This window comes from Globicephala melas, chromosome 14 (assembly GCF_963455315.2).
Source record: "Globicephala melas chromosome 14, mGloMel1.2, whole genome shotgun sequence".
NCBI classification, from domain to species: Eukaryota; Metazoa; Chordata; class Mammalia; order Artiodactyla; family Delphinidae; genus Globicephala; species Globicephala melas.
The window spans coordinates 50,795,473-50,813,822 of record NC_083327.1 but is presented as its reverse complement, the minus strand read 5'-3'; the positions used below and the strand labels follow the sequence as shown (position 1 = coordinate 50,813,822).

Genomic DNA, 18,350 nt, shown 5'->3' with positions numbered 1-18,350 from the left:
TCAGGAGAGACTCTGAAAGATTCTGTTCCTGTTTTTGAGCCCAGCAAGTTCCTTTTAACTGAGACAGTAATTTATAACACTGAATGTAAATGACATGGAATGATTTTTCTTAGACCAAATTAATTTGTTTCACTACTTTGACAATCTTCTAACATATAACAAAATCTAGATTTTTAAAAAATTGTCTTTAAATGATCTGATTCCAAAATTACTAAAATACATTAAAGACTTCAAATATTTAAAAAGAAAAATTCTGAGAACAATTCAAAGATTAAATTCACATAAAGGCAACCAAACTCAATAAAAGTAAATAAATTATAAATCCAAAGTTAACTAAAAAAAAAAAGAGTAGAACTAGATTTTATTCTTCTATTTTTGGTTAATATACTTGTTACTATTATTTGAATATTTTATAAGGGTTGATATTTTAAATATTTGAAGAATTTTGGGGTAAATATATTCTCTATCAATATCATTGTTTTTGTTTATAATTAATATTCTTGTAATACAATATACTAATTTACCATGATACTGCAATATTAACACTATTTCTGTGCCCGAGATAAGTAATTAAAGGGCAGCCTTGGAATCCTTCTTTTCTGGTCTTCTTGTTATATGAAATAATGCATTTCTTTCTTGTTTAAGTCAAATAATATAGGATTTTCTATACATTACTCTATAGAAATTAGCTGTTAGTACTGCCATTGTTGTTATTTTTTTAAAACTCAACACCGTTTGTATAAAAAGATTTGCTTATGTTTACATATGGCTATCAAGAAAAAAATGACATTATTTTGAAAAGAGTTGAAAAGGCTTTCTATGTTGGAAACATGCTGGACTAGGAATCCGAATATTTATGACTTAGCCTAGGCCTGCCTGCCTGTCTGATAGGGTTATGACATAGATCTAGTGAAATAATTTATGCAAAGGACTTTGGAAATTCTAAGGATGCATACAAATTAAAAATTTCATTCAAATACAGAATAGTTCAGAGTAAGATTTTCAGTATGTTGGTGAGGACTTTCTAGAACTTAATGTGTTATACAATCTTGATGTCTGTGAAATACAGTTTTGTTGAATATTTATGCAGAATATTCATAGGTTTTGTTTTTTTTGGTCTTCCATTATTCGATTTTGGCTTTTTGCTTGGTTTTAAAAATTTTCTGATTAAAATTTTAATCTGTACATTTGAAGTTATCTGATTTTCTAGAAAATTCAATAAATGAAGGATGAGGAATCAATAAAATTTTTAGAAATTTGAGTAGACATATATATTCCAAGGACTGATGTAAAAAGTCAAGTATGGTCACAAGATAAATCAGTATTTTAAACATTTCAGCACAAAATACTGAGGCACCACCACTAAGTTTCTGCTTACTGTTCAAGAGATAGAACATCCTTCTTGGTATTAGTCATCTAATGAGTGTTCTCTGGTTCTAGTGCTTGAATACTTGGGTTAGATTGCAATTAGTATGGGACCATTGGTGGAATGATCAACCTTCCTGTGATAGCATTTTGCAGTAGTTTGCCATGATATCAGTGTGTTTTTGAAACTAAATTGACTTTTAAAATTTCCCATCATCATGTGAGCTTGTTTGAGAGATATTTGATTATTTACTAGTCTCTGGTCTGAGGATTTACCATGGTAACCTCTATTGCATCCTTACTTTTGGCCTCCTCCCTCCAGCCTCATCGTATAGTACCGGAACTCATTCTGTCTGCTTTTGAGATTTCTTGTCAATGTTAAAGTTCTCAAAAAAAAAAAAAAAAAATATATATATATATATATATTTTGCATTACGCGGGCCTCTCACTGTTGTGGCCTCTTCCATTGCGGAGCACAGGCTCCGGACGCGTAGGCTCAGCGGCCGTGGCTCACAGGCCTAGCCGCTCCGCGGCATGTGGGACCTTCCCGGACCGGGGCACGAACCCGTGTCCCCTGCATCGGCAGGCGGACTCTCAACCACTGCGCCACCAGGGAAGCCCTCTCAAAAATATTTCATGCTCCATAGTCAATTGTAATTTCATTCTTAACATAGATTTTTCAAACTGTTCTTTGGTTTCTGAACTCAGATATGTACAGTAGTTCATATTTGTAAAATTTTCATTGCCTTCACATGGGTCATGTGGAATCCAGTCCATCTGTGAGATGCTGGGGATGGGCTACTTGGAAACCTTATAGTTCTAAGAGTGGATTTCAGTTCAGTCATTTGTTGGAAGAAGATTAATACCTTGCCTTTTACCAAAGTATGTGGGAAGGTGTTTTCATGTACTAGCACTCACTCATTTGCTCTCAAATACTTCTGTGCACATGGCTCCAGTAATTGAAATATTAACTCCCTTATTTGTGCATATGAGCGTGGATTTTGAATATTCAAAGGTAGAGACTGGCTGCTAAAGTCACCTATTATGCTTCATTGTATGGTCCCAGGGAAAGCAGTACATTTGCGCAATATGTGAAAGTGTGGGCTTCAGAGCAATGTCAGTCCTTAGTAACCTCAGCTTGTCATTTTGCTGTTAAGAGAACCTCTAGGCTTCCTGCTAAATATCAATTTAAGTTTAAGTCTGCATGCTTGACATTGGGGACTACTGTTCCTGAGAGGTGTGCATAATTCCCTTTAACATTGATGGAAAGGAGAGCACGACGTGGTGAAATATCCTTCTTGGGAGGACAACATTGTGAAGCTCATTTATTTCTCTAGATCGATTATGTGCGAACTGACAGTTAAAGCATTTGAACTCTTAGAGCTGTGACACAAATTTGTGCTAAAAAACAGATCATCACACATTACAATAAGTCCACAATCCCTAAAATTAGAATAAATAGGGACTGTTATCTATGACTCATTCAGTGACATTTCATCTCAAATATGTAGTGCATATTTTCCCATACATCCCAGAGGTAACAAACAGCAAATAATATCACCTTCGTGTTTAAACAAACAACTGCATACTTTACATATTAGATTAGGGGAAAAAACCTCAAACATGTGGCAGCTATTATAGTACATAGCTTCAAAAATTAGATCACTTCATCCAAGTATTTTGTTCTTCATGAATGTTAGTAAACACCCAAGAAGGTTGAAATCTTCATATCAGATAGAAGAAAATAATCAAATATTGCTTTCTGGCTTTATTAGATCTGTTAACTATTTGCCAAATGGTCCTCTTTAGCTTTAGAGATAAAAAAGGTTGCCCTATAATCTTGATATATCAGAATACCTACATATAATATTTAATAGCACAATTTTATGCATTAGAAAACCTGAGTCATTTCAATAATAAATTTCATTTCTAATATCTTTTCCCATTTTTCCCTCAACTGTCATTGTTTTTTATCACAATTTACTGCTTGTATTCACATTTTTTTCAATTCTTCTCTCCAGTAGTTTTTTCTCTTTATCCTTTTCTCTCTCATATTTTTCCTTTTTAATAAAATTCCATTTTCAGCTAAATTGAATGTATTTTGAATTTGGACGTCTTCCTTGTACTCGTCATTGATCACAATATTACCCTTACAGGAAGTAGTTGGGCGTTGTTGGCATTTCGATGGGGTAATTTTGATTTCCAGAGGAACAGATGCCTTTCTCTCCACCATCTTGGGATCTTTCCACCTTAATAGCTTTCGCACCTCCCGGACTTTTTAATATTTTTCTCTCCATCAGGTATTTTTCTGCTCTCTTCAAATAAAATGGAGTTTCCTATTTTGAAAACAGCGTTTGCTTGATTCTCCTGCTACCTTCAAGCCACATTTTTTCTAGTGCCTTTTACAACACTTGTCAAATAAATGACTTACACCCTCCACCTCGATTTAGTCACCGCCCACCTTAAGCCCCTAAAGACAGATGTAGTGTAAACCCTGACAGTTGGCTTTTTTTTTTTTTTAAATGCCAGTGCCTGACTTAAGCTTTGGTTTCAGAGTCATCCACTTCAAACCACTTCCTAGATGGCTGTCTCAGATAGGCACCTTGACCACTTCCCAGATGGCGGTCTCGGATAGGCACCTAGACCACTTCCTAGATGGCTGTCTCAGATAGGCATCTTGCCCCAGCCCCCCACCTTCCATAGTCCAGGCTTTTTTTTTTTTTAGAGATCTTGGTTTATTTTGATAACCGACCGCTTGGGCCGCTTGCTTTTTCTCTTCCCAGGCTTTAAACTCCCACTCTTACGTTTTTCATTCACCAGTAGTGAGTCTGCAAAACCCTAGGCCCAACCCTTGACCCCCAACAAAGGCAGAACTCCAGGCCTGCTAGCTCTCTCTTTCTCTCCGTCTCCCCTCAAGAACTTGCTTTGTGGCCTCCAGGTGTGCCATGTAATTTCCAGGACCTGTAAGTAACCTCTTTTGTTTTTATTGCTGAGGGTGTCTTGCAATCATAATAAGAATACAAGGCCCTGTCCAGATACAACATAGGTTATTGATAGGCTGAGACCAGCACAGAACAATAGGCTTCCTACTATTTGCATCCCAATTCCAAAATCATGTTCAAAAATGTTGCCAGGGACTCTCTAGATATAAAAACAAACTCTCTTTGTGTTTAATCCTGAGGTTTATTTCTTCATTTTTTAAACATCCTCTTTCCTTGACCTTTGCTGAAATTAACATCTGAATTTTTCTTATACATTTTCAACCAATATTTTTCTCAAGCCAACTTGAGAAAGCCAACTTCTGTTTGTCCCTTGGAAAAACTGTTCCTTCTTCCTCTCATAATGTTAACTTAACCTCTATGTGGATGATGTGAGAATCTCCGTATGTCTTCAAAGGCCATATTTTTTTCCCAATGTCTACTTAATATTTTCACTTGAAGTTACACCATTGTCTCAAACGCAATATGTATTTCTGTTATAAACTTCAAATAAATTATGTTAAAACAAATTCTGTTTATCAGGTCCTAAACCTGTCATATTTGAATAAACAGCCTTCTTTTTCCTCCTCTGTACATGTCAAACACATCTACAGAGGAGGAAAAAGAAAGCTGTTAAATGTCTAACTAATTATTTTCTTTCCACTTTCCATTCCATGAACACCTGCCTAGTTTTACACATTATCATTTTACAACTAGAGTATTTCAGTGACAATTTACCTGGTTTCTATGCTCCCAGAATAAGCCCTTTCTCTTGACAATCATGGAAAGTTTATCTCTTCGAAACATTGCTGTGTAACTCCCTTGCTCAAAAGTGTAATGGCTCTTAATGTTCTAAGAAAAAAGTACATCTCATTCACTGAGATTTCAAGGTTAGTTTTTTTGCCCATAATTTACTTTAAACAATTTAAAATTTTTCATTTTTACTTCTCATTAACACAAAGGGGACTCTTGCTCCCCAGCCAGATAGATCCATAATCCACGGGAATACTTAACCAGTCATTCACTTTGTAACTTTCTTTCCCTCACCCCTTTGTGGCTCTGTACTCTCCTTCAAGCCTTACCTATTTCCTGCCTCCTTTAAAATTGCCAAAATCCAAAACTCAGATTACTGTGCCCTTCATTTGGCATTTTTCCTGTAGTGTCCCTAACCAGACTGTGTGTGGAAATAGTCCTTACATTTAAGTATTGTGCCTGCCCCCATTAAGCATGAATGCAAACAATACAGAAGCAAGAGTGAGTGATAGAACTCAGTAATTATTTGGAGAAGTATTTTCTCATTTAATAAAATTGAGTTGTGCAACCTTAAATTGTCTGTTAAACCTGAGGACAAAGTTTAGCTGAAAGCGTTTCTTAAAAAATATAACCCTGAATTCTTCCTTAGATTGCTTTGATTTAGGACTCTTTGTTAAGGATTCCTTCTTTTTGGAAATCATGCTAATTTTCCAGTGTAATAGATCTGCATTTTATAAACCTAGCCATTTTTTCAAGAAATGTAGATTCTCTTTGAAGCTGATTATACCATCTTCAGATTTTGGCATGTGCAGTATTATAGAGAAAAAAAAGACTCAGTGAGTCTGAACAGTTTTATGAGGATAATCGCTACCTATTTGGTTTAGAATTTCAGGCAGATAACAATGACTTTTTTAAACATTCTCCTAATCATTATTCATGTACCCATGCAAAAACATTGACTGGATGCCTTCTTAGTGCCAAGAATTGTGTGAGAGAATGAAAATAAACCATGCTTTGCTCTCAGTTTTTGCTTCCACTATCCTCATTTTTTTTTTTTTTTACATTTTTATACGGTTACTTTTATGCTTAACAATTCTGTTTGTTTATAACATTCCCAAATTGGGTAATGAGATAAAAGGGGGCATGTGTGTGTTTCTTATTGTCTAGAAAAGTGAAAACCAGAATGGTAATATTCACAGACACTGTTTACTAATGTTAGAACAATAGGGGCTGGTGTTTTTTAAGGGCTGAATTAGATCATGATGCTCTATGGTATCATTTAGTGAGGAAATCACTCCTCATAGTATGTATAAGTTCTGAGTTAAGGGACCTACCAACAGCATATCACTTAATTTTTAAGACTGAAATTTTACTTGAAAAATATGGCTGAACAGCCAGAAATTTTGTTTTTTTGATATGTATGCATAATATACATAATAAAATAGCTTGTTTTCTAAAATAAACTCTTGACTCTTTAAATTTTATTTTGTTTCACTTAAAGAGCCCAAATCGATCTTAGATAAGGAAATAAATCACTCATATTGGGAATGCAATAATTTTTCCAAATCATAACATTTATTTCAATAAAAGTCAAGTTTCTACTTGAGTCCTAATTCTTCTAGGAAGCATGTTTCTCCTAAGAGAATCCATCCAGTTTGGTGGTTAAAATGCTTGCTTTTAAAACATGATCAAAGAAAAGGGGGTAATTATTTTATGGTAAGGGAGGACTACCAAGGTAAGCCTCAATAATAAAACTAAATAATCAAGAAATTTTCCATCAAAACATAGGTATTTTTTTTCAAATTCGCGTATCTTTGTTCATAGTCACGGATTTTGGAAAGGTGTTACAGAAGTAGAAAGGGACCTGAAGTGATCATCTGAGGCTGCCTCTTTGCTTTAAGCAGATACATTGAGGACCCCTCGAAAACAGATATCTATCTGGCAACCCCAGGAATGGGACCTCACATCTTCCCATGGTATCACATTACATTGTTTTATTAGCTGTATGGCAGAAGGCTTTTTCTTAATCTGACTGGAATCAGCCTTCCGTTTAACATGCCAAATATTTTTTTTTCTTTTTTTTTTTTAACATCTTTATTGGAGTATAATTGCTTTACAATGGTGTGTTAGTTTCTGCTTTATAACAAAGTGAATCAGTCATACATAAACATATGTTCCCATATGTCTTCCCTGTTGCGTCTCCCTCCCTCCCACCCTCCCTATCCCACCCCTCCAGGCTGTCACAAAGCACCGAGCCAATATCCCTGTGCCATGCGGCTGCTTCCCACTAGCTATCTACCTTACTACGTTTGTTAGTGTGTATATGCCCATGACTCTCTCTCGCCCTGTCACAGCTCACCCTTCCCCCTCCCCATAACCTCAAGTCCGTTCTCTAGGAGGTCTGTGTCTTTATTCCTGCTTTACCCCTAGGTTCTTCATGACATTTTTTTTTCTTAAATTCCATATATATGTGTTAGCATACGGTATTTGTCTTTTTCTTTCTGACTTACTTCACTCTGTATGACAGACTCTAGGTCTATCCACCTCATTACAAATAGTTCAATTTCGTTTCTTTTTATGGCTGAGTAATATTCCATTGTATATATGTGCCACATCTTCTTTATCCATTCATCCGATGACGGGCACTTAGGTTATTTCCATCTCCGGGCTATTGTAAATAGAGCTGCAATGAACATTTTGGTACATGACTCTTTTTGAATTTTGGTTTTCTCAGGGTATATGCCCAGTAGTGGGATTGCTGGGTCATATGGTAGTTCTATTTGTAGTTTTTTAAGGAACCTCCATACTGTTCTCCATAGTGGCTGAACCAATTCACATTCCCACCAGCAGTGCAAGAGTGTTCCCTTTTCTCCACACCCTCTCCAGCATTTATTGTTTCTAGATTTTTTGATGATGGCCATTCTGACTGGTGTGAGATGATATCTCATTGTAGTTTTGATTTGCATTTCTCTAATGATTAATGATGTTGAGCATTCTTTCATGTGTTTGTTGGCAGTCTGTATATCTTCTTTGGAGAAATGTCTATTTAGGTCTTCTGCCCATTTTTGGATTGGGTTGTTTGTTTTCTTGTTATTGAGCTGCATGAGCTGCTTGTAAATTTTGGAGATTAATCCTTTGTTGGTTGCTTCATTTGCAAATATTTTCTCCCATTCTGAGGGTTGTCTTTTGGTCTTGTTTATGGTTTCCTTTGCTGTGCAAAAGCTTTGGAGTTTCATTAGGTCCCATTTGTTTATTTTTGTTTTTATTTCCATTACTCTAGGAGGTGGGTCAGAAAGGATCTTGCTGTGATTTATGTCATAGAGTGTTCTGCCTCATGCCAAATATTTTTTAAAGTGAAAGGCCAAATCATGTCTCATTCATACTTTTCTTCTTATTAAAAAAAAAAAAAGTTTTCTTCTTTTAATTGTTTAAATAAATCTATACCTTGATCTTCAACTCTAAATTCTAAATTGTTAAATGTTTAAGAAACCTGCCATTCTTAGACATTCAGAGAGCTAGATGATGCCATGAGGGGAAATGCCCGTTACTCTAATTGTAAATATTCTCACTAATGTTTTCCAGTTTCTTTTCTCCCTAAGCTTACTTCTCTTCAAATAATATAGGAAAAATGTGATTCCATGTGTAGAAACTGTAGGTAGATTTTGACTTATATTTAATTAAAACATCAAAATTATTTTTTTCAAATTAAGAACTATTTAGAATAGTTTTTATGGAAAACATAGTCTGTGCTCTTAAAGATTAAGAAAAAAATCAGGAGAATATTTTAGCAAACCTTGAAGAATCTTTTTTTTTTCTGAATTAAACTCTATAATGCTATGATACTAAGTTAAAGGCTATTTAAATTCTAAAGCAAATAGTGTACAAAATACATTCCTCGATCAGAAGATTTTCTGGAAAAAAATAGTCTAGCTAAATTATGCTACCTATTGTAAGCAATGCTGCCAGCTTATTTAGATTCTTAACCTCTAGCAATAACAGATTATTTTGATAAATTATTCATATTTCTGCACTGTGCACCTTTTGCAATTTGCATATCTGGCAGCAAATAGGCTCTCCTTTCAGGCTTCAGTCCTCTTGGTCAGACAGGATGGCCGAAGGCTGCTTCATGATTAATTTCATCTCAGTGGGGTTATTATCATACTGAAATTAGCAATGCCCCTGAAATATGCTTTCCTGGAGCTACAGGCACAAGAGGCTTAGTTAGTTTAAGAGCTTTTAACCATATAGTAAGTTTTAGCTTAATTGTTAACCTTTCTCTATTTGGGGAGTATGTACACCTAAAAATAATACTGGATTTTACAAGACTAGAAAACAATAATTTAGAGCTTGATTTAGCAGCTCATTGGATTGCAGGATAATTTGTCATTAGTTTCTAGTATCTTATTTAAAAAGGATGTATACTTTTGAACAATCAAGGAGGTTTTTATATTGCTGGTTCAAAGTTTACTGCTGAATCAATAAATATTAATTTTTCTTCCGGTTTGTGTAAAAGTCATTCAGCTTTTCTATATTTAGTTTTCTCACCTAAGAACAGTCTAAATGCCTTGTACCATTGCAGAATTAGCAAGAGATGGCTTTTAAAGAAATGTTTCTGGAAAATATTTTAAATTCAGTGATTTGGGGTTGGGAAGAACTGTAAGATTTCTTAGAAAATATTTAAAATGTAAGTGTGGTTCTCTACAATGCTATTATTGTTCATCTGCTGTCCGTTAGTCAAAGACCAATACTAGACTCGCAGTGCAGCAATCTACTTGCTGTTAAAGTTATGTGAACCCTACATTTGAAAACTCAGTGGATTCACACTTCACATTAAAAGAAGTCAGAGTATAAACAGAGTCCTGTAGATGAAAAGTTCATGATATTAAACTAATATTTAAACCTATATGCAAAAATTGATTTCTTAACAAAGTAGTTGCAGACTCAATATATTTTCAGTTTGTTAAGTCAGACTGTTTCATGCCTAAGGAATCAGAAGACACTAAAACATTTGGCTAATCTGATTCATGACAATTTGTTTATATAAATACAACATGTTTCAGGAAGCTAAGAATACTAACTATTCTGATAATTTCCTGCTAAAACATTCCCAGGAGACATATACTGACACTTAAATCTAGGTCCATCCTGTCTCTGATTTTGAGCTCCAAAATATTATTTATGGATTTCAGAATTATTATAAACTTCAGTTGAATTTTCTTATTGTCCTCTGTTCTTATTTAAATCACTATTTTATTTCAAAAATGTAACTATAAAAATTATCTAATAAAAAATTGAAAAAAGGAAAAATTATTTGATATAATAAAATTTTCATTTGGGCTGCGTGTAGTAGAGGCAGTGAGTAATACAGAGGAAATAAGACTGGCCATCACTTGATAATTTTTGAATGGGTGTTGAGAGCACCAATGAGGTTGGAGCTTATTATACATTCGTTATTTTGTTATATATTTGAAAATTTTCCTAGTAAAAGGTTGGTTTCATTTTCAGTTGGCAGTAATCAAAAGGAGAGAGAAAATTATGTATACTGAAAACTTGTTTGTAAAGATTTAATGTGTTTTCACTCTTGTGTAGTGTTTTTTTACCGCTCACTGCTGTGGCCTCTCCCGTTGCAGAGCACAGGTTCCGGACACGCAGGCTTAGCAGCCATGGCCCACGGGCCCAGCCGCTCTGCGGCATGTGGGGATCTTCCCAGACCGAGGCACGAACCCGTGTACCCTGCATCGGCAGGCGGACTCTCAACCGCTGCGCCACCAGGGAAGCCCTGTCTGGCCTTCTTAATGTACATTTATGGTCTCAGAGTTGCTTCCTTCTTAAAGCGTTGGTTTTGAAAATGGAAATACTGTACACTAGCAGATGTCAAATCTGATCACCTCTGCATGTGTCCTCAATAGATTAGAGGCTGACAGAGGAATAGAATGATCAATGGGAGAAGTTATTAATAAGGCCCTAAGAAAAGCTCTCCATAATTCACAATTGGGTATACCAGGTGGTCCAACAGAATCGTAGGCATGGAGAACTCATTTAGAATCAGTGGTCTAGGGATTCCCTGGTGGCGCAGTGGTTGAGAGTCCGCCTGCCGATGCAGGGGACACGGGTTCGTGCCCTGATCCGGGAAGATCCCACATGTCACGGAGCGGCTAGGCCCTTGAGCCATGGCCACTGAGCCTATGCGTCCGGAGCCTGTGCTCCACAATGGGAGAAGCCACAGCAGTGAGAGGCCCGTGTACCGCAAAAAAAAAAAAAGAATCAGTGGTCTAAGAAGACATTAAAAAAAAAAAAAAGAAAAGATGGGGGAAATTTGAGTATAAAAATGCTAAGGTACTTTACTGACAACTATTTTTAATTTTTTTTTTTTTTTTTAAATCAGAACTACTCTACAGTTCTCTGATATGTTGAGATCTTTAAGTAGTAAAACACCTAGGCAGTTTAGGGTACTTTTGATGATCTTTCCTATGTATTCTTGTATCCTTTCATCCACCTTTTCATTCATCAATTATTTATTAAATACCCACTAAATGCTAGTTATAGGGTAGAGTAATACTTAGAAATATATTAGTTAGAATTCACTATGTGTAAATCTTGATTAATTCTGATTTGAGACCAACTATTCTAGATGTGACAAAGGTAGCACTAACATGATAGTTGCATGTTCCTCCAGGAATAAAAGAAATTAATAATAAAAAGATCATAGGTAGAATGGACTCAATTTAATTTTGACAAAAGATATTTTGTCTTAAGAAATAAATTTAGGAATAAAGTAAACCATATATGTGGATAAATAATATTTCTTTTATACAAAAACAGAATGAAAAATTACTATTTTTGTATCATGATTATAATACAAATGAATAATTATCTCACCAACAAGAGGTAAAGCATGAATTAGAAATTAAACCTCTGGTGTTTGGCCAATGAAACATTGATTCTTTGCTTATGATTCTTGGCCAAGTTATTCTGATGCAATCTTTTTATTTTATAATTCTAACTAGGATTATAATATTAACCTGTAATCAACATTTGATGATAATTAAATGAAAGATTATAATATATGTGTGTATCAACTACTACATTTACACCTAGCTTAGTACATACAAATAATAGGTCCTAAATAAATATGTGATAAATGAGGAAATAAAGATTAATACCTAAAACAAATGAGCAAATCTTCCTTCCCATGTTGTTAAATGATAATTCAATTATTGAAAACTTAGTAAAGACAATCATGAACAATTATTTAGTGAAATGTGAAATGATCCATTGCTTTAAAAATCTTTATTTCTCCTTTATTTTCATGCTAATTAATCAAATAATATATTTAAATGTCTATGGTATAAGTGAGGTTTTTTTGGTACCCCGTTTCTTTGAAGAGAACATTCTGAACAAAGAAAAAAAAAAGCCAACTCAACCCCCCTAAGGCAAGAGGGAAGAAAGATTCAAAATGAAACTTGCTCATACTCTCACAACACATATTGTTGTCCAGGGCCATGGTTATAGTTGATGGGCACCACAGCAGTGTAGGGAATGACATTTTAGGTCAAAAGCTTATCCTGGAATTTGGTTGTTCTGGGCTTTGTTCTCTTATTAGTCACTCAGTGACCTTCAGTGAGCCACTTTATTTATGTCTTAATGCTCCATGCATTTCAAAGGGCTAATCATACAGAAATAATATACAAAGAATTCTGAGATTTTCAAATTCAGGTGCTAAGGGCTTCCTTGGTGGTGCAGTGGTTGAGAATCTGCCTGCCAATGCAGGAGACAGGGGTTTGAGCCCTGGTCCAGGAAGATCCCACATGCCACAGAGCATCTAAGCCCATGCGCCACAACTCCTGAGCCTGCACTCTAGAACCTGCAAGCCACAACTACCGAGCCCATCTGCCACAACTACTGAAGCCTGCACACCTAGAGCCCGTGCTCAGTAACAAGAGAAGCCACCGCAATGAGAAGCCCACACATCGCAATGAAGAGTAGACCCAGGTCACCCCAAGTAGAGAAAGCCCACGCGCAGCAACAAAGGCCCAATGCAGCCAAAAATAAATAAATAAATAAAATTTAAAAATCAAATTCAGGTGCTTAATGAATGCAAAGTATTCCATGGTCAGTTAACAGTGAAGCAAAATAGTTTTGGGAAACTTTATTTTATGATTTTATTTGGTTCAGTTACTTTATTTCTGTCTCGGTAAGCCTAATTCTCAGTGGTTCTCCTAATAATTGTGTTCATTTCTTAACAAAAATTCTGAGTGCCAAGGGCAGTGTTTTTATGTTTGTGTTTTTATAATTTTTCCTTTTTTTGTTGTTATATATCCTTCTGAAATAGTACTTCATGGTAATTTATTTATGTCTCTTTTTTTTTTTTCCATAAGATCCTGGCAAAGTCCCAGAAGCCAAACAAGGGACAATAAAAGTTGCAGCACAAGGTAGGCAACAAAACACTTAAAAATTCTATTGCTTTTAAAAAAAAACTTATAGTAGCACTTTATTGACAATAGCCAAAGCTGTTTATTGCAGAATAGCACCATCTGCTGGGTTATTATAGAAAACATTTTGTTGTTGCATGAAGATGCACATTTCAAGAATTTGTTTAGTTATTGGTGAAAGTGCAACTGAGAGTAATGCCACATTTGCAGAGGAGACACTGAATGACCCAAGAATTCGTATCTCGACTCCAGGTTTGTCATTGAGCTTTTACTTGTACATCCAAAAATAAACCATAGATTAATTGATACATAGAAGATAATATGATGGACAGATAGAGATACACAAATATATAAAATTTCCAATGTTTTTAGTTATGCATTTAAATTTGTGTCATACTAGAAAATTCAGTCAGAATGTTATTAAATTAATACTACTTCATCTGTATATCGAGACTGCAAAAATCAGATATGACTACAAAGTAATTATCCTAGCTTTTATGAGCCATCTGAGAAAATTTGTTTTATCACTCACTAATATCTTTGGGACATCAAAAGTGGTTTTGTTTAAGAGAACTTTAGAAAGTATATTGATTCTTTAAATCATCGATTTGGGAAAAGTACTTCTTTAAAATAATTTTCCTGTAATGTTATTTTTAAACTATCACCTGAAATCACATCCTTTGAGAAAGCTACTCTAACTCCATTTTCCACTTTATAGAACACTCTTAGGAAAGAAAAAGTAAAATATTTACTGGAGAAAATCTTTATTTTTTCTCCTTTGCCACATTATACAGCATTGACCAATAAAGGAGATGCATTTAGGTGGTGGTACATTTGTTTCTGTGCAGAAGCCCCTTGTAGCAGACTTTGAGAAGTCTGCTGAGCACATGACATGATTCCATCTGATCCAAAATTTTCTGTTACATTTAATCCTGGACCCAACGACATACAGAATCATCCTAGTAAATATTGGTAAAATGGGTTGACTAGCCATTTGACCCAGTCATGTTGTTTATAAAGTATATGTGCTAGAATGGTTAAGAACTACGATACAAGGTTTTAGTTTTCATTTGATCATTGGGTTGATCAACAAAACTGATTCTTCTTTAGAAGAGTTCTCATCAGGAATGTCATTAATATTATGGGAGGTAGAAAAGCAGGGCAAATATTATCATCACTTTTGTGTTTTCTATTCATGAAAATGCAGCTCAGAGCGGATTCCTTAAGTGAATGACTACCTAGTTCAAGAATTATTGCAGTTAATGCATATATGTTCTCATAAAACACAATAGCCTGGCACAGTCTGTTTTAACTGAGGCTTCTGAAGGTCATGGTAGGTGTGGAACTATGACTCGAGGCAGGCACTTAGTGTTACTTCAGCCTCCTATTAGAGGAGTTCAGGGGAGAGAATTGAAGAGGCATTTGGAAATCTGCTTCAGATTTGAGCTCGGGGCCATGGGCTTTTACATTCCAAGTACATTGGATTAGGCAGACTCAGAACTTAATGCTTTCCGAATAAAGCATTTATTGTTGAGTGAATAATCAGGTAGAGTTTCGAAGACTTGTAAAACTATCCTTTTATGAGATTAGATGAAAGTGCTGATTGAGAACAGTGTACAAGGCAAGAGTTAGGGGCTATATATATATATATGTTCACAATTTAAATTGTAATGACACATCAAAGCAGGGACACACCAAACAGGGATAAATGTCACTTGTGTTGTGCACATACTCAGTAGACCTTTCGTAGACAGGTTTTATAACACCACAGCTGCATAATTAAATTATGCATAGAAGTAATTAATATTTGCAAGTACTCCATGTGGAGACAGCTTAAACACAATGGCAATACTGCTATAGCAGAGACTGATAATTTTGATAGATACAGTGACAGAATTGACAGTGATGTTTATAGTGGGATAAAAGTTAGAGTATATCTCTTCATTTATTTATTTTTTTTACTTTTATAACAAAGGAACTATTTAAACCCTAATTTTATATAAATTATGTATATATGTACATATTAATTATAATTCAGATATAGCATTCTTTTTTGGAAGTACTTAAAAAATTATTTTAACAAAGAGTTTGGAGGCACTGAGAAGACAATGACATAAATGTCTTTATACTACAGGAGATTACAATTTGGAGATATGAGAAATTTAAGTAACAACACAAATTGAATATCTTGTAGTGCTGAATTGAATTGTAGAGATAATAAATGCCAAAGAATTAAGACAAAGTGATTTTCAGTAAGAGGGATTCCTCATGGATGAGGGGTGACTTGAGTTTGTAGCATGACTAAAAAATAAACTGGAAGAAAAAAAAGCATTGCTAGTAAGTGAATGACTTAAGTAGATATAAAGAGCGATAATTATGAAAGGTTGTTGTCATCATCAAGACATGAGACAATAACCTCAACTAGGATGGCGCAGATGACTTTAGAGAAATGCAAGTAAGGTGAACATTTTGAAGACATAATATTTGATAAACTGTACAGATGAAACAAAGAAAAAATAAAAATGGTACTGAGCTTTCGAGTGTTGGTGAATAGGATCATTATAATTGTCATAGTGATAAGTCCCAGGGGAAGGAAGGAGCTTCAGGGAAAAGAAGAGGATTCACTTTTGGGCAGGTTTATGTTGAGCAGACGGAATGTTATCCAGGCAATGATTTTTCTGTAGCCAGTTAGAACTTAGATGGGATATCAATCTAGTTAATAGATATTACACAATAAGTTGTGGTGCAGGAATGGAATATAGACCAAAATGGAGGAAGGAAGGAGAGAAATAAGGAATCATCTTTTTTTTTTTTTTCGGTACGCGGGCCTCTCACTGCTGTGGCCTCTGCCGTTGCGGAGCACAGCCTCCGGACGTGCAGGCTCAGCGGCCATGGCTCACGCGCCTAGCCGCTCCGAGGCATGTGGGATCTTCCCGGACCGGGGCACGAACCCGTGTCCCCTGCACCGGCAGGCGGACTCTCAACCACTGCGCCACCAGGGAAGCCCAGGAATCATTTTTTAATCAGTTGGTTGTAACAGCTAGGAAGACACCTGTTGAGAATGAAATGCTCCAGTGAGGACAGGAACCATAATGGAACTCGCCTTAAAAGATGGGTCTACATCAAATATTTCCTAAATCCCCATCTCAAGATACTGCAGTTGATGCTCTGGTGTGGTGCTGCCACTTATCTCTCATGATGTACCAGGGTATTGGATCTTACTCTGTGCATAAATCTAGGGATGTGCCTGTGGAGTCCTGTGGGTGGGTGGGTGTACATTTGGAAAGGGGGACAGTACACTGAGCCAGGAAGATGGTATTTCTATTTCCTTTCAACTACTGAGATGATTGTAGATTCACATGTTATCTTAGTTTGGGCTGCTATAACAATATCATGCGTGGCTTAAACAGTAAACTTATTTCTCATTTTAAAAAAAGATGGGTCTATATGCATCTGTGTTAGTGTATTTCGGTGTATTTTTTTTCCTTTTGGTCTCAAAGCAAACATAAAAGTATCCCATCTATTAGAGAACAAAAAGAACAAAATAACTAAAATATTAGCCATTGCAGTCTCAAGATTGCTTTGGAAATTCGGGGTCTTTTGTGGTTCCATATAAATTTTAGGATTATTTGTTCTAGTTCTATAAAAAATGTCATTGGCATTTTGATAGGGTTTGCATCAAATCTGTATATTGCTTTGTGTAGTATGGACATTTTTACAATATTAATTTTTCCAGTTCAAGAACATGGGGTATCTTTCCATTTCTTTGTATCATTTTCATATTGCTTTATCAGTGTTTTCTAGTTTTCAGAGTATAGGTCTTTCACCTCCTTGGTTAAGCTTATTCCTAGGTATTTTATTCTTTTTGATGCAATTTTAAACAGGATTGTTTTCTTGCTTTCTCTTTCTGATAGTTCATTATTAGTGCATAGAAAAGCAACAGATTTCTGTATATTAATCCTGTATCCTGCAACTTTACTAAACTGATTTATTAGTTCTAATAGTTTTTTGGTGGAGATTTCAGGGTTCATTACAGTCTCATTACAATGTGAAAAACAAGAGCTAAATAGTTAAGAATCACTCCCACTCAGTAAATCAGTCATCCAGCCATTGTAATCCAGTTAAATAGATTAGAGTCAGGTGAGCTGAATTGAGTGCCAGCAATGGGACACATGAACAAAAATTACAAAACCATTATGGAAACAGTTGGACCCTGAAACCCTGGTTTTGATTAACTTCTGGGCCAGAATCCAGCTTGACAGATCACAGGGCTTTCCAGATGACAGTGAGTAAAACCCACCAACCTTCAACCACCCATCAACCTTCAATTATAAACTGGTATATAATTCTTCGGTAACTAGGCACAGATAATTTATGGACTCTATTTTTTGCGTAGATCTATTCCTTTTATTTTAGAAGTAATTGTGGTTTGGTCGGATATAACAATTACAAACCTAAAATGTAATTATGCTAAACACATACTTATTATTTTAACTTCTTGTCTGTGTAACAATATATTTTTATTCTCCTTTATTGGTTTTATGTTTATATCTGAATTAAAAGAAAAACTTTATATGAAATAATATTTTCAATTCTCTTATTTCAGATTTGGATGAATTAATTTGTGCATTGATAACCACTAAGTTTATGAATATATGCACTACATCCTCATATTCTCAGTTTTCTGAGGAATGGCTATTTAATATGTTTTAACACTATTTTCTTTCCCTTATTTCAGCAACAACTAAAAAAGATGAAAAGAAGGAAGGTATGTTTTATGCAAAGTTCCACTGTGCTTTTTGTGTGAACAATTTACCAATAA

General features: G+C 35.2%; 1 protein-coding gene across 2 annotated transcripts in view; it reads left to right on the top strand.

Moving 5' to 3' along the window:
- The window catches only part of TRDN (triadin), a 495,585-nt gene that overhangs the window by 335,861 nt on the left and 141,374 nt on the right, over positions 1–18,350 (top strand). For both annotated transcript variants that reach the window (XM_060283977.1, XM_060283978.1), the window contains 2 exons: positions 13,475–13,528; positions 18,267–18,296. In XM_060283977.1, the coding sequence (XP_060139960.1) occupies positions 13,475–13,528; positions 18,267–18,296 (84 nt within the window). The remainder of the gene's footprint in view (positions 1–13,474; positions 13,529–18,266; positions 18,297–18,350) is intronic.